The following is a 27,754-nucleotide window of genomic DNA, read 5'->3' as shown; positions in this document are numbered from 1 at the left end:
GAGTGCCACAATCATACACAATATACCAGCTGAGGTCAGACAAGTGTTCAGCATCACCTCCCTGCTCTAGTACTCTGCCTCTATTAATAAAGCCAAGAAAACTGTATACTTTATTTACTGTTTTCTCCAATTGTTCTGCTACTTTCATTGATCTGTGCACATATGCAGCTCGGTCCCATTTCTGCTGCACCCCATTAAAATTGTAACCCTTATTTTGTACTGACTTCCAATGTTCTTTTGACATTTTTCTGCAATGAACCTCATCTGCCAACTTCACTGCCTTGTCAATTTCCTTTTGGAGTTCTGCATTGTCGTCTTCACAGTTTACAATCCTTCCAAGTTTCATGTCACCTGCAAACTTTGAAATTGTCCTCTGCACCACCAAAATCCAGATCATTAATATATATACATCAGGAAAAGCAAGGGTCCCCATAAGGACTTCTGGGGAATTCGACTACGAAACTTCCACTAACCCAAAAAAATCCATTGACCATTGCACTTTGTTTGCTATCACACAGCCAATTATGTATCTACATTGCCGCTATCCTTTTTATTTCATGACCTATAACTTGTAATCAGTTCAATCCTATAGGTGGAATCTAATCCAAGTGATAGAGGTCTCACCCACACACTGGAGAATGGCCACTACCAGGATTTCCCGAAAGGAAAATAAATCCCATCTCTCTGCCTTCACAGGCCTCAGATGAGAGCAGTTGGCTCATGAGAAGCAAGTGACTCTAGAGTACAGGCAGTCAAGGCCACTAGGAATATCAGCGATACATCTACGAGTGGCCCAGGATTGCTGAAGGACCTCACGTCAAAGGTTAGTGTGGAATGGGGGGACCAAGGCAGGGGCCACAGGAGGGAGAAGGGGTTTGGAGGAGAGGGCAAAGGAAGGATTTTCAGCAACTGTCCCTTCTTCCTGGCTAAGCTGCAGAACTCATTGCTACAGAAGCCTGTGAAAGCTTAGTCTTTGAGCATATGTAAGATAGAGATAGATAAGCTCTTGATTGTTAAGGGGATCAAGGTTATGTGGTGAAGACAGGAGAATGAGATTGAGAAACATATCAGCCATGATTGAGTGGTGAAACAGACAAGATGGGCTAAATGGCCTAATTCTGTTCCTGCATCTTATGATCTTAAAATCCCACGATTGGGCACTGTGCTTTTGCTTTCAAAAAAATGTTTTTAGGACTTCTCACAATGTGTCTGCCCTGCCCACTGAATGCCAGCCGTGAGGCCCTTAACTGACATTAATTTCTGACTGAGGGATATATTTAGTAACATCCAGATGTGAAGGTTGGCCACATGTTAATTTGGGCAGAGGTAGGTTGGCAGCAGAGACCTCACCTGGCAACCTCCCATGAGTAAATGCCATACACCTCCAAACTCTGAACATTAAATTCTGTCTCATGTATTTCTTTGGGTGACAGGGAATACAGGTACACAAGGAAGGTAGCTATGTATCTGTGCTGAGAATCAGGGAAATTACTAATCGTGGACAGCTAAAATAATTCTGTTACAACATTAAATTTCAGACCCTTTTTTTGTTTGGGGGCATAATGGTCTAATGAGATCTTCTCAGCCATACTAATGGTGAGACCTTTGTCACTGCAATTTAAATTCATTCATAATTGTGTATTATGACCAGTATCATCCTATATTTGAAATGTTGCTTAAAAAGTAAATGTTCAATACACTTTGACTTTCAAACCAAGCAACATTATTCTCAAAGTCTGCCGATTTGGTTATGTATTCTGTAAACAAAATGTCCTTGCCTGCATGCACGTTTCTTTGCAATTAGCATTTAAATTGCGTTATTTTTTTCTGCCTAAAGCCACTCTAAGTCGAATGCCTTTTGATGCAAGTGAATTTTGCTCAATTCCATCTGGGGATTGTTTTTATGCTTGAGGTTATTCCACTCCCTCAGTTAAAAGAATGAAATTTGTTATAAATGATTCAGCACTCAGGCTTCTTACAAAGTATTCTTTAGATAGGAAATAATTTCTCAAATGGGTAAGGGATGTCCATCTATTCATCACGAGTTACACTGAAGGGAGATTCTCTGATCACTCAGATCTTAGTGAAAATTAGATTCTGAAGGCAGCCTTGGGATCCACCAACTTCCTCTGATAGAGTCATTGAGTCACACAGCACAGAAACAGACCCTTCAGTCCTACCAGTCTATGATGACCATAATGCTAAACTAAACCAGGACCACCTGCCTGCGTTTGGTCCATATCCTTCTAAACATTTCTTATTCATGTACTTATCCAAATGTCTTTTAACATTGTAACTGTACAAACATCCACCACTAGCTCCAGATGTTCATTCCACACATGAGTTAGGCTCTGTGTAAAACAAATTGCCTCTCATGTCTTTTCTAAGTCTTTCTTCTCTCACCTTCAAAATATGCCCCCTAGTCATGAGATTCCCCACCTGAGGGAAAAGACATTTGCAGAGAGTCAAGCATTCTTTTGAGATGCAGGTATTGACTTGAGATTTCCACATTTGACCTGCTGTGTGCATACCTCAGGTGTGCTGCAGTTTACATGTGTGTATCTCAGATAGCATGAACAATAAATGTGCATTTAAAGTTATTTATCATTTCAGTTTGTAATTGAAGGGCCCAAAATGTGAATTAGTCAATGGCAAAGCTTAGCATGTAATGAATGCTGAGACATTGAGGGGGATGATGTGTCTATTGTTTAATAGTTGAGAGGGTAACAGAGAAAGACTCATGGCAGTAAAGAATTTATATCTCCTATTTGAATGAGTGAGGAGCATAATTATCCTCCAAATATTTCCTAATCAATGCATTCAGAAATATTATCATAGACCTCTGTAACAGCTGGAATTGAACCTGGGCCTCCCGGTTCAAAGTAGGGACACTAACAATTATCCTCCAGAAGCTCAGCTGTCCATTGTCTATCTTATTAAAGATTTTGCCTCACATCCAGGTTCTTTCCAATTAATTCTTGACAAGAATAAATACAACAATCTGTACTTTTGCAAGTCAAGCCAAATCTCAAAGCCTTTTAAATTGGTGGGTGTGATCCTGAAGCAGAAGTTGCACCCTAGTTATGATTAATCCCATCTTCTATGTAAGACAAGGTGGCACAATGTGAGTTACATAGTAGGAAACCCAAACTTAAGGTGGTCATTTGAAAGTCTTGCTGAATATAAACAGGTCATATTTTTACCATGTTAGGAGGTGCATTTGCTGTGCAGGAATGTCAATTTTATGGAGAAACATAAGCAATTCTTGAAGGATGAATGAAGTCTGCTAAGCATTACAAACTGAATTGATTTAAATCCCCAGCCCCTTAAACATGAAAAGGACCAAGCTGCATTTTTCAGTGGAATGAAGAAAAAAACCAAAAACTCTGCTATATTATATTGATTTACAGGTTTTCTAGTTTAGTTTGAAAGCACATCACCACCTCTTCCTACAATTTCAATATATAACATTTTTTGACATTTACCAAGGGCTGTAATTAGAGCCCAGAAAATGATTGATGCTTGATTGAAGTTTAAAAGATTGAAAATCATTTATCTTGATGGGTGAAGTTGGGAACAACTGAGTCCATATTTCAATTGGCAGTTTTAAAAAGTTATTAAAGGATTGACCGCTTTTGATGTAGTTACTGAATAGAAGTTTGTTTTTTTTTGTGTCAAATTGACTCCTTAAGAGGATTTAAAATCTTTGAAAGCATTTATTAGATGAAAGAGTTTTCTCCCTCAAGTGAGTATGAGTGAGAGGTTTCTGAGACTTTCACAGACATATTTTGTGGATTTTTTCTCACTGGTTGGGGAGGTTAAGCCAAATATTTACCCAACCTCTGCTATTTATCTAAATGATGAAAATCCAGACCATGGTCTTCGTTAAATTCTACAGTTTCATGATATGGACACCAAATTCAATACTGTGCAAACTTGAAATGTGGATATTTGAGGGTGAACCAACATTATTATACAAAAGGAATATTTTTATGGCCACGTAGCCTCAATCTTCAATGAATTAATTTTGATTAGGATTCATAGACACATACTTGCTTCAAACACAATATACAGACCTTAAAGATGCATCACAAGAGTGTTGTGAAAATGAATAGACTCCTGCATTTCAAAACCCAGTAAAACTAAATTATCATTCTGCTCACTGCAGAGAAAATTTACAATTGAAATACTGTTTTAATATATGTGGAAATATGCTTCTTTAATGTAATTTATATGTTTATAAACAGAAAGCTTAATATAGAATTGCAAATTGCAAATATGAAACTGTTTTCAGTGGTCCCATTGAAGTTAAAATTACAACAGTTCTATTCAACCCTATGGTATTTTTTCTCATCTGTACTAAGAGCAAAGTTTCACATCATTCAATAAAACTTAACCTGTTGAATTTTCATCAAACTGTATTTTTATATGTCCATTTCAGAGTGTAATATTACTTTTCATGTCACTGGGCAAGAAAGAATTATCACTAGCAACCATTACCCAACATTTTCAATTTATTTGAATTATGTGGCTATACTGAAACAGCTAGGTAGAAATTTTTGTCAGAAGAAAATTGGACATCACATACAAATCAAAAATAAAGCTGTACTTGCATGAAAAGCACAGACTGTTCAAACAAGAAAAACAAGCTGCTTTTACTGTTATTGAACGTTGAGGCAGATATCAGGATGTATTTAGTTATTTTAATGTTAACCTTGCATTTCACTCAACTTTAGTTGGTATCAGAGAAGGAAACTAGTGGCTGCATTATTTCTTTCTTAAATCCATTTCCTTCACGAAAATAGTGCAAATTCCAGTGTAGCTAGAATTGTTGCAAATGTGCATTCAAAATTCTAGCTTTACAACCGCTGTCAGTCAAATGATGTGTTAGCACAAACAGCTGTGGCTCTTCAATATAGTCATAAATGTAGCCTACCATTTATTTTGATTAGATTAGATTTCCTACAGTATGGAAACAGGTCCTTCAGCCCAACAAGTCCACACCCACCCTCTGAAGAGCAACCCACCCAGAACTATTCCCCTACATTTACCCCTGACTAATATACCTAACACTATGGGCAATTTAGCACGGCCAATTCACTTATCCTTCACATCTTTGGATTGTGGGAGGAAACCAGAGAACCCGGAGGAAACCATGCAGACACGGGAAGAATGTACAAACTCCATACAGACAGTCGTCCGAGGTGGGAATTGAACCCAGGTCCCTGGCACTGTGAGGCAGCAGTGCTAACCACTGAGTGACCGCACCGCCACTAAAACTAGATAAAATATTTGAGACTTTTTTGTTGTAGTAACAAGAAAATAAATGCTTGCATTTATATCGCATCTTTCATGAGCTCAGGATATCTTGAAGTACTTTACTGTCAATTACGTATTATTGAAGATTTTAATTGAACATTTTTCAAAATTTAAGTTTAGTTTAGAGTAAGTTTTCTTCAGATGATGAAAAGTGTTGGGTCCACTTTTGTTTGATATTTATATAAATGATTTAAATGGGAGTATAGAAGGCAGTGAGAAAGGTGATCTAAGCTTACAAAGAGATTTTAATCAGTTGAGACAACAGGCTCAAGAGTGACAAATGGAGTTTAATTTGGATAAATGAGAGCTAATGCATTTTGGTAAAACAAACAAAGATATCTATCATTAAAGATAGGGCCTTGGCAATATTGTAGAACAGAGAGGTCAAGAGGTCCAGGGACATAATTCTTTGAAGTTTACATCACATATAGATAAGGTGGTTGAGAAGGTGTTTAGCATGCTTGTTTTCATTACTCAGACCTTTGAGTACAGGAACTGGGACATTATGCTATGTTTGTGGAGGTTGTTGGTGAGGTCTTTTTCTGGAATATTGTATCCAGTTCTGGTCTCTCTGTTACAAAAAGGATATTTTTAAGCTGGAAATAGTTTAAGAGATTTACCAGGACACTACTGGAGATGGTGGATTTGTGATAGAAGGAGAGGCTGGATCGGCAGTAACATTTTTCACTGGAGCATAGGAAGTTGACAGATGACCTTATCGAGGTTCATAAAATCATCGGGGGTATGGATAAAGGAATGGCAGGTGTCTATCCCATTGGGTGGGGGAGTTCAAGACGAGGAAGAGTATTTTTAATGTAAAAGGAGAAAGATTTAAAAAAGATATGAGGGGCATTTTTTTTTACACAGAGAATAGTTCATGTATGGAATGAAATTCAGAGGAAGTGATGGATGGTGGTACAGTTACAACATTTAAAAGACATTTAGATAAGTACATGAAGAAGTCATATTTGATGGGATATGGTCCAACGCAGGTAGGTGGGACTAGCTTAGTTTTGGATTATGATTGGCATAGATAGGTTAGACTGAAGAGTCTGTTTCTGTGCTGTATGACTCTATGAGTTATATTTTATTTGATGCCTGTTGCAGCAGGAATTTGTGTTAAGTTCCATGAGTCAAATAGATTATGTAACATTATCATAGATTCTAGTGCCTTGCCACTTAAGTTTTATGAAATATTTGGCAATGTAAAATGAAATAAGAGATAAAGTCCAGAAACTATCCATAAATTAATGGCCGAAGAATGTTAGCGTGTTGATCCATCAACTTTAGTGCACTGGCAGAATTGAGGAACAATCCATAACAAAGGATATGACCATATAAATCTCTGCTGATCCTTCCGTACAGTACTGAGAGCGTTGCATTATCGGGGTGCTTTTTTTTCAATGAAAATGAGTCTTCATCTGTACTCTCAGGTCAGCCTAAAAGTTTCTTGCTTGGAATTTTCACAGTACTCTGGAAGAGTTACTGTTTATGAAGTCTAAGATAGTCTGAAAGCTGATTACATAAAAGTGCCTCTGACTGAATGAGGCCAATGCACTATTTGTTATACAAAATCAAATTGACTCCAGCAGACATTAATGCAATGCTCAGAGCATTGGTAAGAAAAGACTAGCCTCCAGTCACAGTAAGCAGCAAACTTGGCTGCAAAGTGCTTCTTCCACTGATCTTGGGTTAAATCATCAGATCGTATTGTGGGAGGTTGGCAATCGGGTGCTCAAGATAGTCAGGGGTGCAAGTTAGATTTTACTGCTCTTAAATTTTGCTTCAGGCTACTACCCATCTGTACATAATGATGTACAATTTTAGGTGACTTTATTAATGTTGGGTAAACTGCAGGAAGGGAAAAATTAAGTTTCATCCTGCAATTGTAAGCCAGTGAAATTCTTCTTGCTTTTTCCTCTGTGATCTCTCAATTGTCCTAACTGGATTTTAAATTTGAAAATTCAAACATTAAAAAATTGCAACAAACAGCTTATCCAAATGGAGATGTGGAACTGGACAAAATCTGCACTTACCTTCTCTGAACATTTTATGAAGTTCAAAGAATTTTGGACCATAAGGAGAACTTTTCAAATGCATGTGTCACATTCTGTAATTCCAGCTATCCTGAAAACAAACTCTTGAGACACTAACTACTTGCAATTTCTGATTAGATTATTTGCTTGACTTGACTGTGAAAAATATTGAATTAAATTTCTGCACATCTTCAGGAAATGAAAGAAAGTATAATTCAGATAGAATTTGACATTAACTAATTGGAATGTGGTAAGTCTGCCTATTTGAAAAATATTATATTATAATGGGGCTCCGATTGGAATGCCACTGATCTGAAATATTAGCCTAATGCTTCCTTTTCCCATTGCCTTTGCCTACACTGACAATTTTCAGTATATATGGTGTTAATTATAAATTAAAGCTTTTTTGAAGGTGGTGCAAAACTAAATTAGTAGATTAGATTACCTACAGTTTGGAAACAGGCCCTTCAGTCCAACAACTCCACACCGACCCTTTGAAGAGAAACCCTAAATCCTGAAGAGAAAGACTAAAGCACCTCACACCATGGGCAATTTAGAATGGCCAATTCACCTAACCAGCACATCTTTGGACTGTGGGAGGAAAACAGAACACCCAGAGGAAACCCAAGCAGACACGGGGAGAATGTGCAAACCCCACGCAGACAGTCACCCAAGGCTGGGATCGAACCTGGGACCCTAGCGCTGTAAGGCAGTAGTGCTAATCACTGAGCCACTGAGCCACCCCTGAGTTCTATGACATGATACAGAATTTGCTAAAAGAGCAATCTAAAGTGGAAGTGGTTGAGAAACAATTTAGTGTGGAATATCTAGTTCTTGATAGCTTTGCGTACTATTTTATGAACAAAATATTACATCAATGCAGAGAACGATGCTTTGGATGTGTGTTCAGGTAAAGAAATGTTGGATACTATTTATAACAGTTTCGAAGTTACCATCAAAAACCTCCAACTCGTCAAACTCTTTCTCCGTCTGGAAGAATTCAAAGAATAAGGTGATGTTGTAACCCTTTTCCACAATAATGCTCCAAGCACAGGTCTGGAAGTTGGGGTAGCTGTCTGGGTAGCCAGGGCTCAATATGACACCTGTCGAATCAGTTCGCACTTCATTGACTGGACACAGAACTGAAGGTAAAAATGAAACAAAACAATGATTACACTGGATAACTTATCAGGATATTTAGTATTCTGAATATGTCAAATAAGAACCCGGGCTATTGGATGTGCCTAGACTTTTCAATATAATAAAATCCAATATATTTATTATGATTTAAGGTTTTCCTGCTAAGGCACTTCTTTTTTATGGCCTGCATGGAGTGAAAAGCAGTGCTTCATTCCCCTGTTGTGATAAAGTTTACAATTTCAGGCATTACTTCATTATTTAGGTCTTCAGTTAAATCTTTATTGAAGCATTCATGGCAGTGATGGAGAAGAGCACATACAATTGGATTTATTTTTCTTCGATCGTTCATGCATGCAAAATGGGTTTTATAGTTGATACTTGCTTAAAGCTTTCCACTCAAGAATCCTCACTGTATCTAAAATACTCTCATATTTCATCCTGACATTGAAGTTTTATGCAAAGATGTTCAGCAGGTTATTAGACATATTAAGTTAGAAATATCAAAATTTGGCCCTTTTCCTTCCTGGGACTTATATATCCTGTGGCACTCTCTGGTTTCCTTCTTTCCACAGTCTGAAATTTGATGAAGAGTTCTAATATAACAAATTTAACCAGCTTCAACAAATTTAACAGGATGCTTCAACATTCTCATCAGTGCAAACATTAGTGTAGCCTCTGCCCCCTTCACTATCAGATTTGTGAAATCAAAGACAAGAAGAGAGAAACAATTGTTGATTGCTAATATTGTCTCAAACCAGACAAATGATATTGTTATGAAATGTTATTTTTCTTTCCAGTAAGTACACAATCAAAATTCTTACAGATGGAAAATCAATAATGTTTTGGAGATAGCTAAATGGATAACAATGAATTATAAGACGATGTATTTCATGTGACTGCAAACAATTGTAACTCTGGTGACTATTGAATTTACAAACTCTATGTCATTGATTAATAGCAGGAAATGCTATGTTTCTATTGATTATCCTATCTGCAAAATAGTTGTGATGTTCTGAAGGACATTGAATAAAAGACTTAGAAGAATTATTTGTTTTGCGGAGGTGTACGATGTATAATTTGCATCCTGCCATTGAATTATGAATTTTTCACTACTTTTCTGACAATTACTTCCCAAACTTCTAAATTATTGTATCAAATTAAATTTTTATGCACAGTTTGAACTCCACTATTAAAAAGATGGGATTGGGGAAAAAGTGGTGTTGGGGAAATTTATTAGTTTGACAAAAAGCATCACAGATTTCAGGTCTATTCATCAGGACAGGAGTATGAGCACATTGAAAGTGATGTGAGAAAACAAAAACATGTTGACTGCACCCAATACTAATAATGGCTAATCAGAATACTCTATTTCTTGATTTTCTCAGGCACATTGCATCACAAATGCTTACTTCTCGTAATTTGAAAGAAGCTCTGAGCTCAGAGAAAACATTTCTGCTGATGCTGAATATTGCAATTCTATAAAATCAAGAAAAATAGTGCACATAAATGTGAAGGTTTTTTGTCATTTGACCACATCGGAAAAAAATTGACAGCATTTGCCCTATATCCCTCTAAGCTCTTCATATTCATGTACCCATCCAGGTGCCTTTTAAATGTTGTAATTTTACCAGCCTCCACCACTTGCTCTGGCAGCTCATTCCAGACACGCAACATACTCTGCATGAAAAAGTTGCTCCTTAGGTCACTTTGAAATCTTTCCCTTCTCACCTATGCCCTCTAGATCTGGACACCTTTCTTTAAGTCCAGCCATTTTCCAGATGACGAGTTCTCAGCATCCCTTTCACTTACTTTCCTCTGCCCCACTAAGTAATTAATTCTTGGCTGTCTATGGGAATTTCACATTTTACAAACTGTAATGAGCACTGCTGAGGCAAAAAGAAATTCCCCAGATATTACTGAGAATATCAACAGTACCACTATACTCATAATAATACTGCTATAACTGTTCAACATCCCTCAAGCAATTTCTTTTTTGTCCTGGGAGAACAACAGACTGGCCCTTCTGCAGATTGCGTGCTGCTGGCAGTTTTATTGGTAGATCAATGACATCCCATTCTGAGCAAACCAATTATTCAAATTAGATGAAGTCAGCATTTGAGATTGCATGTCATGGAGATAAAACCCTAAGTATTTTTAACCTCCATTTTTATTTTTTGCAGCAGAATAAACACTTCTCAGAAACTTGATTGGATGGAAGCCAGTAATCTATGTAAACAATTAGGATTGTATTAACAAGAAAGACAGTGATTGCATTAATAAGAAGTACAAACCTTCACAAGATGGAGGAGCAGCATCCATTTGTAAACGTTCTCCGAGCCGACAAGTAAGAATTTCCTTACCAATCAAAGTGAATCCTGGTAAACAATGGAACCTTATAAGGTCTCCTGTAAGGCAATGAGAACAATATATTAGATAGAATTTTTCCTGTAAAATTGTGATTAAAATCTCTTCTTAATTTACTTTGAATTATCCAAATGACTTGAATTTAAATATTTCTAATCAAGTGAAATAAAAATTTCTTATATTATTTGCCATAATCACATAGACTTCAAATAAATCAAGACTGGAGATACCTGAATCCAATTCATGAAGCAAAGTTAAGTAATTCTGCAGAACTGAGTTGTTTTCTTAGCAGTATTTTTTGAGTAAGCAACTGAAAAATTAAATTATATTCTGTTGGAGTGTTTTTTTTTGTTGAAAGGAAGGAAGAAGGCGGTGTGACCCAGATCAAAAATAAGGCCATGTGGTTATGGTTTTATGGAGGTTTTCATGGTGCTGGCTACTGTTAAAACAAGTTGAGGTAAAAGGCATTTTCAGTCAAGCCTTACATACTTATAGCTATATCTTAAAATATTTTGTTTTTAACTTAAAGTATGTAACAGACCTATGTATGTCAAATGTATGGTTACCTTGACCTTTAATATTCTAGGTATTAATACTTTTTTGTAGAATTACACATAGCTTTTGAAAAGAAAGGACATTGATACTGATTTTTCAGAATGCTTAGTTGTATTAACTGGGACACTTGGGTGGTTTAAAAACACTGAGAAGAGACTCTACCTTCACAGAGAAGTGATTCTATATTATACAAACAGATACATAATACAATTGAGTAGCATAAAACAGAACAGAATAGAAATGTATTATCATGTGTACTTTTACATTAAAAATAAAGTGAACAGTTTTATAAATCACCCCACCATGGGACCTACATCAATGACAGAAGTCATACATAATAAAAAAAATTAAGACAAAGTTCATAACAGTTCAGTTAATAGCTCCTGGGGAAAGTTGATTTAGGAATGGTGGAATACTCTGAAGATGCAGCTGGGACGCATCTAGGATACTAGGTCAGAAGCATTTACTAAAAAATACCGCCATATCAAGCCAAGACTGCCACTCCTGGATGTAACTGCCTGCCAGGCTGCTGGAATACCCAATGCCGAAGATGAAGAAGTCCTCCATGCGAAACAAGACTGCCGCACCAGGAGACTGCCACACTGGGCCAAGAGCACCTTTCTCCTCCCAGCAGCAGACCATGTGACTCACTAAATGACCTCACTAGACACTAATACGTATCAAGCTAAGGTGGATACGCTGTTCAAAAAGAGATAATTTTATGAAGTGATGTCAAAAGATGAGTTAGGAGACAGTGGGAAGTTATGTCATAAAGCTTGCCATTAATTTTAAGGAAACCATACAGTAATTGGATTGTTACCATCTAGTTAAATTAAATTTGACCCTGAATTGTTCATGCCAATACTACTAAGCCAATTGAGTTCAGGATGTCACTGATCACAAAGATACAGTGGACAGCAGGGACAATAATTGGCAATTAATAATTCAATGCACAAATAGGAAGAACAAGGATAGAAATAGTTCAGTTTAATGAAAGAGAACAAAAAAAGCTGTACACAGACAAGACATTTGATCTTCAATTGAATGCCCATAGTATAAAAAACAAAATCAATGAATGGGTATAATCTTGTAGCATGTCAAAACATGGTACAAGGAGATCAAAGCTAGAAATTAAATATTCAGGAATATTTGACTTTTCAAAAGCACTGGCAGGAAGGAAAAAGTGGTGGAGTAACATATCTAGTACAGATTGGAATAAATATGATTGCAGTAAATTATCTTGGATTACAAGATGAAGAATCCATATTTGTGGAGGCAAGAAGTATAAAGGGGAGCTTAATACTGGCAGGAGTAGTCTAGAAGCTGCATAACAGTTATATGGGGAGACAGGGAAGAAATTTTGACTTTCATCTTTATATTGATTGGGAGTAGCAGATTGGAAGAGGAAGCCACAAGGAAGAATTCATAAATTGTATTTGAGACATTTTCCTCAAACAATATGTTGTGCATCCAATCAGGAATGGTGCTATTATGGATTTATTAATGTGTAATAAAGCAGTTTTAATAACTAATGCCAGCGTAAGTGATCACCAAGGAAACAGCTGTGCTAAGCTTGAATAAAGGCAGTTATAGAGGAATGCAGGACTGGAAAAGAAACTCTTCAGAAAAGTTGGTTGATGAAAAATGGCAAATGTTTAAGAAAATATTTATGGCTGACAGCAAAGATATATCCCAGTTAGAAATAAGGATTCTGGGAGGGGCGGGGCAAGCCAACACTAACTTGGGAAGCTAAGGATATCATCAAATTGAAAGAATAAACATGGAATATAACAAAAATTAGTAGTCAGCCAGGGGATTGGGAAAGTTTAAAAACATCAACAAAAGGTGACCAAAAAATAAACAAAAGGGAGTAACTTTGAGGGAATTAACAGGATGGAAAGTATGAACTTTGTAAATGCTAAAAAAGAGAAGGCAAAGTAAACATGAGTTCCATTGAGGATGAAGATGGGGTAACAATAATAGGGATCCAGGAAATGGCAGAGGAGTTAAATAAATACTTTACATCAGTCTTCACTGGAAGACATCGATAGTTTTGCAAAATTACTAAATAGTCAAGGGGCAAGAGGAGGGGAGGAAATAAAGAAACTATTACAAGAAAAAGAGTGCTAGGGAGACTAATGCAGCAAAAGACCAACAGGTTTACGAGACCCGATAGAATGTATGTGAAGATATTATGAGTAATAGCTCTAGACATAATATATGACTGGTCATAGTAGTCCAAGGATCCTTAGAATTTGGAAAAGTCCTGGAGGATTGGAAAAATACCTATATAAAACATTTATCTAAAAAGGATAGAAAAATAAGTTTGGAAACTAATATATTGTTGGTAAATTGTCAGACAATAACAGGATTACAGTGAATAGTTTGGGTTTTCTATTGAAGGAAAGCCCTGTTGGCATTGGAGGCAGTCCAGAGAAGGTTCACAAGGCTGGTCCTGGGTTTGGATGGAGTGTGTTATCAGAAGACATTGCCTCGGTTAGTCTTGTACTCATTGGAGTTTAAGAGATTGAGAGTTGACCTTTTTGAAATATGCAAGATTCCTGGGTGTAGATGTGGAAACATTGCTTCCCCTTATGGGAAACTAATAGGAGACCAGAGGGCATAATCTCAGAAGAAGGACTCTTTCATTTAATAAAGAGTCATAGAGTCATACAGCACAGTAACAGACCCTTCGATCTAACCTATCCATGCGACCAAGTTTCTCAGACTAAACTAGTCCTACTTGCCTGCATTTGGCCCATATCCCTATTCATGTACCTATCTAAATGATACATTTGCTGAGTCCCATCTTGATGTTGAGATCATCTACTGCATCTTTACTCAAGCAGTGTGGTGAGATTCTTGCGAGGCAATAACAAGTTCCCAGATGATAAACATTATTGCTTGTTAAATGTCTTGTTAACAGCCCAACTTGCCATGTGTTGTGATCTTATCAAACTTGCCAGAAAATTCAACATGAAAATCAAAGACAACCTTTTGCTAGCTCCATGTGAGATAACAGCATGGGCGCCAGTAACTTAGCATGCTGAATGGGCATCGAGCATCTGACATGTGTCAGTCTCTTTGAACACTCATTGCACATGTCTACTTACAAAATGCTTATACCTACCAATGATACACCTAAGACTGTACTGGCAATGGTATGTACAATGCTACAGCAAGGAACATGCATCCAGCTCAGAGACGGGATGTGGCAGAAACTCAGAGCTTTTTGCTTGCTGTCATAGCGTTCAGTGTCTCTGAGCATACCTGGATGCTTGCTTTTGCTGTCTTGCTTTGATATTTTGGATTTTGCCACCTCAACCAGAGATACAATCCACATACTGGGGCTAGCCACAAATGTCAGCAGTTTGTTTTTCTCCAATCAAAGGAGATTTTGTCCACCTCAGGAGATGCTGACATACTAAGTCAAGAGTGGCCCATATAATATCAGGCTAGACCACGCTTGGGTCATTTAGCATCAGGATCCTTTCCTGATAAGGGGAGAGAAGCCAAATGACGGGCAGAACCTATTTTGACTCTTCCTGACCAATTGTGTGTGTTTCCTCTTGGAATGAGAAAGGGAGAGAGAGAGAGAGACAGAGGGGGATGGGGGGTGGGGTGGGGAGGGGAGAGAGAGAGAGAGAGAGAGAGAGAGAAAGAAAGAAACAGAGACAGAGACAGAGAAAGACAGAGAGAGAGAGAAGTAAATGAGGTGAAAATGGATGCCACAGTTATAACTATTGTTGTATATGGGGAGCTGACCTGAGCAAGTAAATAGGCAGCTCAAAGGGCATTCAGAGTTAGTGATGTCAGGGTTTGTGTGGATGATGGTAAGTGGGGAAAATGTTGAATGCATTTCTAGACTGGCAGAGATTGAACCTCGATGACAGATTCAGTAGTATAAACAGAGTGACTGTAAGCTATCGGAGAGAAGGTATTGACATTTACAGTGACAGACTGGAGAAGGACATTGATCTTCTTCCTACAGCACTATCCCTTTCTCCAGATGCCTGAGTTTGCTCAAAAGTGGATGGCAACGTCAGACAAGGTTGACATGATCTGATTTCATGGTTGACACTGCTAGCCTGGGTGAGGAAGAAGTCTCACTCATGCAGCAAGCAGGAGCTCCAGGACCATGACAGCAAAGCAAGGTGCTGACTCCCCACTTGTCTTTTCCAGGATAAATGTCAGGAAACACACAGGGCAGCTTCAGACTGACAGTGTTTGTCCAGGTGCACACTAGCTGTTTAAAGATGGTGCAAGCACAAGGGATGCTGGTGAATTACAGGATCATTGGTGAATGGCGTAAAAGGCGCATGGTAAAATGGGGCGGACATTGGGTGAGAAACTCACCACAAAGGTTCAAACACTGCAGTGAGTTTGGGAAAATTTGACAGGAACATTCACTTGACCGTGTAGCGAGAATCTTTCCACCAAAACTCAACCTGACTTGGACTTAGCAAAAAACCCATAAGATACAGCCCAAAGTCTTAGCAGACGCAGTATAGAAATAAATTTCAAAGTTACATATGGTCTTCCACTGGAGAACCCAAGTTTCCAGAAATAAAAAAATGTCATCAATCCTCAATCATCTATTTCTATATCCATCTTTATAACATTGTGCCTAGTTCTAACCACATGTCAACTGACCTAGAATCAACTGGATGTCTCCAATGATGAAGGTCAAACAAATATTATTCTCAGTACATCTGTAATTAATTAAATATTCATGCTGTACATCTTAAACATTATTTGGAGGTGCCAGTGTTGGACTGAGGTGTACAAAGTTAAAAATCACACAATAATAAGTTGTAGTCCCGTAATAAACCTATTGCACTATAACCTGGTGTCGTGTGATTTTAAACTTTGTATATCTTAAAACACTGCAACAAAGTGTCAAGACCCTCACAAGAGTTAAAATTCATCTCACATTTCAACATGTTTTGTGGTAGGAAGCTAAGGTTAAAATTGTTATATTCTCTGGAAATTATGAATTCAATCCTACAGGCTTTCAGTCTGGGATCTAAGGTGACAGCCAAGCAACACTGAACAGATGTTGAACTGTTCTTCTGCTGTTACAGAGTTTTACAATTGGATCAGTAATGCTGTGCATAGAGGCCATGGAAGCATCTGTCCAATGTCATTTCTTTTTCAACTAATGTGGGCATCAAAGCCTGTAATTTATTGAAGGTATCCTATAGGCATCCAGAATAACAGCTGCTGACATTAACAGTTACATGCCTGTGATGATACCACCTGGACATTCATTGAGTATAGATTCTTACACTTCTTGAAGGTCATTGGATTGAAATGAAGAACCAAACTATCTAGACAGATACCAGGTGTGACTCTGCACTCAAGGGAGTATAAAACTGTATCTTTTATCCAGCTGATGCCTCCTACCACGTGAAATATAATGCTGTTGCAAACATATTATTCATCAATCCCCTGCTGTGTGTACACACCACAGGTTAATGCGGCAAATATCCCATCAGCTGGATTGAAAGGACATGACTGCATTAAAACTTGAAGTTGTGACATCTTTAACTTAAAGAGTTGTTCCTGATCTCGGTAATGTCTGAAAGTGACTGCACAATAGACTGGATAACATAGTGGAGATGTTGAAGAAAGATCTCCTGTAACATGTCCAGATACAATTTACGGGGTCAAGATAAGTAAGGTCAATGTTTGCTGGCTCCTCATTAACACATGTTCCTTACTCTTTTTATGCAACATTTCTGAACCACCAAAGGATTCTCATTCCCACTTTTTGTAAGTTCAGAAGTGACACAACACCAGGCTATAGCGCACTCTGAAAGCTTATGATTTCAAGTAAACCTGTTGAACAATAACCTGGTGTTGTGTGACTTCTGACATTGTCCATCCCAGTCCAAAAATGGCACCTCCGGATCATGGTTTTGTAAGTTGTAATACCAAAGCCAGTAAACCAAAAATAAGGAAACAACGTACAGGATCTTAGGCTGACATATCTTGAGCATTAAGTTGAAAACATTACGAGGTTCCAAACCTGCTTTGGTAGCTAACTGGGGGATCTTCCCAGAGATAGCTAATTATGAAGTAATCTCTGGTCCAGTGTCTGATTAAGAAAAAGACTTGATCCAATTAGATGGTCTGCAGCTTTGGAAGGGCGGTAGCTCCATTGGAAGGGGTGGGTACTGGTACTGCTGAAAGGGGAATGCAGAAGTGTTTCTATTTGAGGTGCCCTCTGAAGAGGTATTAATATGGATAAAACAACTGTTGCGAGGATGAGCAATGGCTGCAGCTATGGCTGTGACTGGAAGAGAACAGCTACCAGCAAAACCACTTTAGACACTTGCAGTGCTCAAGCCTCGCCAGTGAAATCCCATGTCTCTGACTAGCCCAGAAATATACATTTAATGATACAGAGTAGCTACTCATTGCTGACAGGAGTGCAGCATATGCTGATAACAAAGATCAAAGAGATCTTCTGGATATAGAAATGCTTTGAGCCATTGACCCAATGTTTATATCGCTGAAAAATGACAGGAGATGGTAGATTTTACCCAATGTATTGGGAAAGGATATGCAAATGAAAAACTAACAAATGTATGAAAGAAAACAAAGTCATAGATTAAGGGAAACTCAAGCATAATTTTTAAAAAATGCTTTTTGTCCCTGCAAGAGGGATATTGTGAAGGTGAGATCCCAAAGACTCTGCTGGACACAATGTTTATTGGTCACTCTTGCATTTCATATCAGACAACACTGTATGTACTGGAATTTGGATGCAACACTGGAAATTGCATTTAAATGATGGAGTGTAGTTTCACACTATTGAATGTTAATGAAAGCACACTTTGTTTAATTGCAATCATACTACTATTATACAGTAAAATGGGATGTAGTAGTTGCAACCTATAAAATCCCAGAATGGTGACATTCGGGTGGAAGCTAAGGTATGGGAGCATAGTTTTGATGTTTTGAGTGCAAGTTTGTAGGAAGTGGAAGCTGTGAGACCAAACTGGGAAGGTAATGAATTAGTCAGGTCTTGAGCCTGAAAAGGGTTGTCAGGTGACTATAACTTCAGGCAAGGATAAAACCAAAATCACAATTGTAAATTTTCTGAATGTTGGCAGTCAGAGTAGGAAACCTGGAATCGGGTTACTTTCCATTTTTAAAATTTTCCCTCTTCGGTTCAAACATGGATGGAAACATAACAATCTATCTTGTGATGTTAATTACAAACAGAAAGAAATGTCTCACTTCTCAGCACTTTTGAAAGCTGTAAAGTTTAAATATAACATTGAAAAATTGACAGCAGCCTCCTGTCATGTCTCTTATCATTATATCTTAAATTTCAACCAAATGTTGTGGAAACAGAAAGGATGAAAGGGATGGCTACTCAAATTCACCTTGCTTATCTTGTGGATTAGAAACACTCCCTTATCTCAAGATGGAACTAAAGAACAATCCAGACTGATATAAAGTCTTGGATGCTCTGCCTAAAACCAATAAAAAGGGTATTATCAGATTTGAATGGGTTACTCAGAAACAAAAAAGACTGACTGTCTCACACTCTCAGAAAAGTTAAGAAACAACCTAAGATGTGGAATCAAAATGAACAACATCCCTTATTGAGGAAAATACCTTGTATTTGTGAAAAGCTGCATGCAGACAGTACATTTTTCCATCTGTTTCAAAGATCAACTCACATCTTTTTGTTTACAAACAATCAACCAAAGCTATCAGAATTATCCATTCAGCTAGGCTACATACCAGACTCAGAAATAGGCTGACACACATCAGGTAACTGGTGTGTTCAACCCATTCCAATTTAAAGTTCACCTGAGAACAAGCCTCTATACTATTCAACAAGAAGCCCCATTACTTGTTGGAAACTCTTCACTTTACAAGACCCTCACTTCAACTTTAAAAATCACTGGATCCATTAAAGGCCACAGGCCTATTATGAGAGAAAGTAGAGACTATAAATCAGTCACTGAGACTGGTGCAACTGTAATTCATAAAAATGCAGAATCTTTATTTGTATTTGATCTTGGTGTTTGGATGTCTGAGTGAGACTGAGTGTGTGTGTGACATTGCATTTAATTTGGAATGAGTGAAAATAAATAACCTCTATTTTTAAACTCATGAATGTTTGCTGCTAATGAGTTAGTTCGTGTAAGGAAAGGCATACCATTTCCTATATAAAAAAAGTACTGATCATGGGAATTAAGAAAACGCATATATTCTATCTATAATACTTAGATCAAATTTAAAAAGCCATTTTGGTTCATTTCCTCTCATTGATTTTTTGCCACAATTATGCAATATTGACAAACACATTTATATATATTTGTTATTAAGATATCCTTTCAAAATATTATCCTTGTCATCTCATAGTAGTTTGTCAAATATGTTCCTATATAAAACTTGAATATAATGGTTGAAAAACTAAATTCTCTGTTACGAACACAGCAGCTCCACAAAATGACATCAATCAGTGTCTGGCCTTGCCAGACAATCGTATGATCGAGAGCTACTTTGAAAGCAATATTTGTTGAGGTAAGCATTCCAGCACTTTTTTCAAAAGTTTCTGTTTATGCAAGAGTCAGTTATGATTGTTTGTTGGCTGATTTCAACAAAATCAAAGGATAGGTAGTAGAATACCTGTACGTTAATTGCTTCAAGGTTCACTAAAGTGACAGAAAAATCACTTCAATTCATATTAAAAGCATCTCTTTCACAAAGTTCAAACAGGTAGGTTAGAGATGTTATGAAATACTTTAATTAAATAAATGATACAGACATTCAAGTCTATGAATTAGGAGCAAGAGTTGAGCACTCAGATGCTCAGGCCTGCTTGACCATTGAGTATAATCATGACTGATTTAATGACTCCACATTCTTGCCTAACCCAAAAGTTTTTCATCACTTCCTCATCAAGTATTTATCTACTTCTGCATCAAAAATTCCACCGCCTATGTCCAGTGCCTTTTGGGGAAGTGACTTCCAAAGACACATGACCTTCTGTGAGAGAGAAAAAAGATCTCTGCCTTAAGTAGGTGACCCCTTACTTTTAGCCAGTGACCCCCTCGTTCTAAACTCTCTCACAAGAAGAAACATTCTTTCCACATCCCATCCTGTTAAGACCTCTTGGGATTTATACATGTTTCAATCAAATTGCATCTTATAATTTCAAATTCAAGGGGCTACAGGTTCAGCATGTCCAGCCTTTCCTCAAAAGACACCAGGCCTTTTCATGTATTCGTTCTAGTCTGAATTGCTTCTAATACAATGCCATCCTTTCACAACTAAGAATACCAATAATGTACAGTGGTCTCACTGAGGCCTTTCATAACTGAAGCATAGGAAAAGCAGGCAGCATGAGGTTATACAACCCCTTGAGCCTGTACTGGCTCCTCGCCAATTACCCAGCCCAACATCATATTGTACCCATTCATGTCATTAGTAACTCGCATCATTCTCTATCTTGAACTTACTTAATAAATGGGCTTCCACAGTCTAATGGGACACAGAATGCCAAAGATTCATCATCCTCAGAATGAACAGGGTCCTTCTCATCTCAATCCTAAATGGTTTGCCTTTTATTCTGAGAATTTCCTTTGCTTCAAGAAAGCACATCTGGGGAAAACATTCTCTCTGCAGCTACTCTGACTAGCCCTCTAAGAATTTCATAAAGTTATACAAAATCGCCTCCCATTCCTCCAATCTCCAGAAAATACATGCCCAGTTTGTTCAATACTTCCTCATAGGACAGTCCCATCATCCCAGGAATCAATGTTAGGAACTTCACTGCACTCCATCTATGGCACGTATATATTTCCTTGGACAAGGGGATCAGAACTGTGCACATTACTCCAGGTGCAGTCTCATGAGTATTCTATGTAATTGAAGCAAGAATGTTTTTGCTCCTGTACTCAAATCCTCTTGAGATAAAGACTAATATACTATTTGCCTTCCAAATTGATTGCTGAATCTACATGCTGGATTTCAGTGACCTATGTACAAGGATAATTCCTGAAGAAGGTCTTATGCCCGAAACGTCGATTCTCCTGCTCCTCGGATGCTGCCTGGCCTGCTGTGTTTTTCCAGCACCACATTTTTCGACAAGGAAAATCAGGTCCATTTAGACATCCACAATTTTCAATTCCTCACCAGTTAAGAGATAATCTGCAAATTTGTTCCCCCTACAAAGTAAATAATCTTGCACCTATCCATATAATATTGCATCTGCCATGCTTTTGCCCACTTACCCAGCTTGTCTTAATCCCTTGAAGTCTCTTTGCTTTCTCCTCACAACTCATTCCCACCAAGTTTACAAATATAGAAATATTACACTTGATCCCCACATCCAAATTATTGACTTGAGTTGTGAACAGTTATGGCCAAAGCAGTGATGCTTGCAGTCCCACACTAGTCACAGTCTGTCAACCTCAGAATGATCTGCTTATTCTGACTGTTTACTTTTTAATCTGTTAAATAATCCTCATTCTATCCTAGGATATTAGCCCTAGCCTGACTACACTTTAATTTTATTTACTAACTATATGGAACTTTATCAAAAGCCTTCTGAAAATCCAAATTTGTCACATCGATTGGTCTCCCTGATTGATTCTTCTTGAAACATCCTCAAAAAAACTCTGATTTGTCAAAAATTGTTTCCCTTTGATAATTCCATTTTGATCCTGCCCAATTGGACAACTGTATTTTAAGATTTTAGATTTACATTTTACTGTCATGTGTACTCAAGTACAGAGGAGTACAGTGAAAAATGTATAATGTCACCATCAAAATACTTAAGTACAAAGTCATAAGAGAAACAGCATTAAAATGTAATCATTATCTTCTTGGAATAAGTAGAAAAAAAAGAAATAAGCTAATAGTTAACATTAAAGTCCTTCTTAATTTTAACTAGAAAGCTAAAGGAATGAAGTTAAAAGTTTAGCAGTCTTAGATCAGTCATCCGCTTAATTCTTCTGCAAAGAAGACGTAAATCACATTCTTTATTGTATCCTTATCATTATTTTCATTTGACTGATATCAGGATAACAGGTCTGTTGCTCCATTCCATTCAATTAATTTTTCTTCTACTCAGACCTCTGAGGACCGTGCACACCACGACATCCAAAATTGGAAGTCTATGTGCTAGAAGTCCATGTGCTGGCACGTCCCTTGGCTTGAGCAGACCCTCAAAATGGCTGCGCAGTTCACAGCTCAGAGGGAATTTTGGTCTCCAGGTTTATGTTTCTTCTCTCCTTTCTTTCGTAACAGTGGGCTGACATTTGCAACCTTCCAATCAGTGGGTATCACTGCAGAATTTATAGAATTTTGAAAGCTGAACACTAATAGTGTAATTATCTCTTTTAACACTCTCAGCTCAAGTCATCAAGTCCTGGGGATTTGTCAAATTTCAGCTGTAATAATTTCTCCAATTCTACAATTTAGTAATACTGATTTCTTCCAGTTCCACATTCACATGAGACAGTTTGGTCTTGTTTTTTTTCCGGGAGACATTGTGTGAAAACAAGCATAAAGTACTTAACTTCCCTGTCATTTTATTTTTAATTCATCATCTATATTCTGTTTGTAATGGGCCTATACATATTTCTGCAAATCTTTTCCCTTGTAAAAACTTTCAGAAGTTTTTATAATGCAGCATGAGGTTTCTTTATATTTTATATACATTTGCTTTTTTTTCTGGCTTTTTCAATTTCTTGGTTCTCCTTTGCTGAATTCTTAAATTTTTCTAATCCCCAGCCTTACAACATTTTTATCAACTGCTTAAGTCTCCTTTTTTATCTCATACTATCTTTAACTTCCCTTATTGGTCATGACTCTCTTGCTTTTCCTATTGAGCATTTTTGCTCTGAAGGTGTGTTGCCTTCAGAAAACCAAACATTATTTCTTGAAATTGTAGCAATTGCCTGTCTACATTCCCAGTTTTTAATATATACTTCCAATCCATCAAAGCTAACTTGCTTGTCATACTTTCATAATTGCCAGATTTAAGACCCCAGTTTCAGATTCAACTGCATCATTTTCAAACTTCATGAAAACTTCTGTCTGTATAATGGTTACTGTTCCCTAAATACTTGCTTTGCCAGTGATGTGCTTCATCTTGCAAATTAAATAAAGTAACTGTTGAAAATTCAGTCTTTTCCTTTTTTACGTAGTTTAAGTTCATGTCTCCTAGGTACTTCCCAGTCTGTAAAGCAGAATAACTTATCAATCAGGATGCCGTTAAGACCATCATTTATTTCATGGTACTCTATCGGGTAACTTCTTATGGTCCTGGAAGTGGAAGGATTTGATAAGAATGCTTCAAGTGTTCATGCACTATTAAGCTTGTAATGTATGATATAGAACTGTTCTAAATTCACCCTGATTTAGTCACCCTTGATATGCATGAAATTGAATTCCAAGGAAAGTCATAGAAAAAGACAAAAGATGAAAGCATAGAGCCAGAGGATAATAAGTATTAAAAGAGTATACCTATCTCAAACTCCTCATCCTCTGTCAGATTTTGCCCAGTCAACATTGCTGGTGGAGGTTGGCAGATCCGTAACGGATAGGCTGCAAAATTAAGAATTTATTTTTTCACATATATTGCTTATGTAACATCCAACTTGTATTTCCTAAAATAGATCCCATACTAATTATAGGAATGTTGAGACCAAAATCAGAGGATATGTCTTCAATGAAAGGAAGCCACACTGCATGCATTTTAGAGGAATCATTATCATTTTGCAGCTCAGTTTTAAATACATTTCACACAGGGCTTTTTATTTGTAAATTTGTCCTAGACTATCTGGCCAAATTTTCAATCTGAATACTTTACCTGTTTGGTTCTATTATGAATACACCTTTCTTGGCCATCAAGTCCTGATGTGGGACCTGATCCTTGAGCTACCAGCTCAGAGGCAAGGCCACTACTACTGTGCCTGAAGTCCTCCTCAGATATAACCTAATATAAGTTAAGGCTAAATGCAACACTCAATTACTTAATCTATTTATATTGAAGAGATATGAATGAATACAGAGCAAGAACCAACCATGATAACTGAGGATGAAGGAGCCTCCTGTTGTGAAATCACTGTGGAATTTGATTAAGATCTGGTTTGAGGTACTGTAGACAGACTCTAGTGCTGTATTTCCACTAAACTGTCCAATCTGAGGAGCAGTCTGGTCTGGCCCATCCCTAAAAAAAGACATTGTCATTGTTAGAATTCATACAGACTGTTAACTGATTAACAGGCTCAAAAACAACTCTTAAAAAATGCAGAAGCATTCGATTGCATGGTGTGCATTTTTTTTCCGTGTCCATTTGACGTGTACATTTTGCAAAGAATCAGGGTCAGTTTTTTAACTCTGCAACACCTAACCAAACAATTCAATCAAGGATGTTACTCAATATTTAGATACAGAATATTTCTGATATTAATCGTCGGGGTTTCAATGGTAGACGAGACATCTTTTCACAATTTTCTTCAAACATTTGTGGACACTAAGATATCCAAGAATGCTCACAGGACAGCAAAGCAATTTGATATCCTTCCCAATAGACAGAAGCTGGTGTGTAGATCAGCATGAAGACAGATGGAGCCTTCAACTAAGTCTACAATTTTGCTGATGTGAGACTGTTGATTATTTTACCCCAAGACAATTCATGATGCCCCTGCCTCAGACTCCCTGCCACTCACACATCAACCTACTCTCCTGTCAGATCCTCACACATCTGTCTCCATGTGGCCTTATGTATCCTGATGAGTAGCTAAGTGTTACTCAATTTCGCCTGACAGCACCCACTGTGTACTCTTCCTAATACCCTTGAGGTGGAATGGCTGGCTTTTTTTGATAAGACATGCCTATTCAAACCACATTGCCCCTTGTTATCTCTGCTGTTTGGGAGATCAACCCAGGAGAACCTTTCTTGTTGAAAGCACATCCTGCATTAAAGTTCAAATGATGCTTCGTGGACACAACTCTATCCTGTGACAACATTTATGCTGAGTGTTAACTCATTATGCATTTGATGAACATATACATTCATAATAGTTATTCCTGATTTTTAGTACAACAGTATCCAGATGTATTTCTATCTGTCCATTCCCCGACATCTTTTTTTGTCAGAATTTCATAGCATGCCATTTGATTCACAAAGTAAAATGGTATAGCTTCTCTACCTGGAAGACCTGACAGTTTTTAGTCCAGCATTGTTTACACTGCTTTTTTCTATCCCCATAATATTGACAGATTCTGACCTAGCTCAACCCATCTGCTACTGAAACCTTCATCTGCACATTTGTTATCTCTTGACTTGATTCAAGTTATACGCTGCTGTTTGGTCTCCCAAAATTTACAAGCAAAAATAACACTGCAGAAATTTTATAGTCTTATAAAAAGGGACATTAAGTTTCTAAGCTTCAATTCATAAATCAAAAGAAAGCATGAGATGATCCTATCAAACATGTATTAACTGTGTATAGATTCTCCACTATTTTGTTCAAAAGTTATTATGAAATAAAAGTGTTGCTATTAACTCCAATTCATCGTTGTCACTATTCCTTGCCCCATATAAGTCTGTGGCACGTAACTGCTTGACTTTTCCCAGAAAACGTTTGGCCTGGAATCATTCTAAGTAATGTTAATGAATAAGTTAAGTTATTTTGTAAAAAAAAAGAGAATTTTAAGGACCTTTGTTAAAATCAAAGAGAGCAATTTTTATCACAATGTTAATGCGTTTGGTATTTCTATCACAAAAATTTTGCCCTACATTTCATTTCATTGCTTAAAAGCTTCGATCTATTGTCCCCTTCAATGACCCTAATTTCTCTTCTCTGATGTCTTTGAGCATCACCTTTGACAACTGAAAACCATTTGTCCAATTCCATATGTTCTAAGTACCCAAGTTTCATTTTAATACTCTTTTCACTTTTCAGACCCAGTTTTCATTAACAGATCAAATTAACCTTAAGTCAGTTCAAGATATCTTTTCATTGAGTTGCAGCAATAAATATCAGCAACTTTTCATTTAATGGACCATTCTGTTTTCTTCAAAGTCATGTCCAGTCAACTGAGAGATGAACTAGCACCTTTATAAGACTCCACATGATTGTTATTCAGTTTGATCTTTCCGAAAAGCTATCAGCTACCTTAATCCTTGTCAATTCATTTATTTTCTTTATCAGGTACTATTTTAATCATCTTCCAACTTGTTTGATCCGCATAAATAAATGATGTCAAGGTATCAATTTCAACCTCTCTGACTGAAATCTGCACAGCTTTGATGTTAGCACATTAATATCTGCATCATGATTTAGATTTTAGTCTGTAATTGCTATTTCTCTCCATTTTGTGAACAGTTATAGGACATAAAGCATATCATGGGAAGTTCCACAGGTTGCAATGAATGAAATAGTCCCTTGTTATGAATAAGCAATAAGAATATTTCTCATTGATCACTTTAGTCTTGTAAATCAGTGCTCACCAAGCAGCAATTTCATTTTCTGTCTTGACTAAGTTAGTCTTGCTGCTCAACAAATGCTTCACTGGTTTTCTTCCTCCTCACATTAACTAGTTTTACCTGTATAACTAATCAAGATACTTCTACAATAATTATTTTAGGGATTGCAGTGGTTCATGATGGCACCTTCTCAAGGCAAATTAAGATGGGCAACAAATGTTGGCCTCGTCAGTAATGCCCACATCCTGAGAAAATAAATAAAAAAAACTTACTTAACTGCCTGCAACGAGATTATATACATATTGATTTACTCCAATCACATAACTTTTCTCATGCTTTCAACATCTAAATTCTGAACACAATCAACATAAATCCAAATGTCATGTTGCGGCTGTACAGGGAAATTGGTTCAGTCGATTTTGGAATACTGTGTTCAATTCTGGTCTCTCTGCTGTAGGAAACGTATTGTTAAACTTAAGAGGGTTCAGAAAAGATTTACAAGGATGTTCCCAGGCTCGGAGTGTTTGAGCTATAAAGAGAGGCTGGGGCTATTTTCCCTGGAGCATCAAGGGTTGAGGGGTGATCTTATCGAGGGTTATTAAATCATGGGGGCATGGTTAGGGTGAATAGACAAGGTCTTTTCCCTGGGGTGGTTGGGAGGGGCTTCCAAAACTAGAGGGCATAGCTTTAAAGTGAAAGAGGAAAGATTTAAAAGTGCCATAAGGGGCATTGTTTTCACGCAGAAGGTGGTGCACGAGGGACCTGCAATCCCTAAAGGAGGTGGTGGAGGCTGGTACAATTTCAATATTTAAAACGCATTTGGATGGGTCCATGAATATGATTGGTTTAGAGAGATTTGGGTCAAATG

General features: G+C 37.4%; 1 protein-coding gene across 1 annotated transcript in view; it reads right to left on the bottom strand.

The window, feature by feature from the left end:
* csmd3b (CUB and Sushi multiple domains 3b) overlaps window positions 1-27,754 on the bottom strand; it is a 1,933,688-nt gene that overhangs the window by 111,084 nt on the left and 1,794,850 nt on the right. The window contains exons 44-47 of the mRNA XM_072571243.1: window positions 24,476-24,621; window positions 23,916-23,996; window positions 10,787-10,900; window positions 8,309-8,497 (exon numbers count right to left, since the gene is read on the bottom strand). Coding sequence (XP_072427344.1) covers window positions 8,309-8,497; window positions 10,787-10,900; window positions 23,916-23,996; window positions 24,476-24,621 — 530 coding nt within the window. The remainder of the gene's footprint in view (window positions 1-8,308; window positions 8,498-10,786; window positions 10,901-23,915; window positions 23,997-24,475; window positions 24,622-27,754) is intronic.

The sequence above is a fragment of the Chiloscyllium punctatum genome, chromosome 5 (assembly GCF_047496795.1).
Source record: "Chiloscyllium punctatum isolate Juve2018m chromosome 5, sChiPun1.3, whole genome shotgun sequence".
In the NCBI taxonomy this organism is placed as follows: Eukaryota; Metazoa; Chordata; class Chondrichthyes; order Orectolobiformes; family Hemiscylliidae; genus Chiloscyllium; species Chiloscyllium punctatum.
This window is presented reverse-complemented; position numbering and strand designations above follow the sequence as displayed.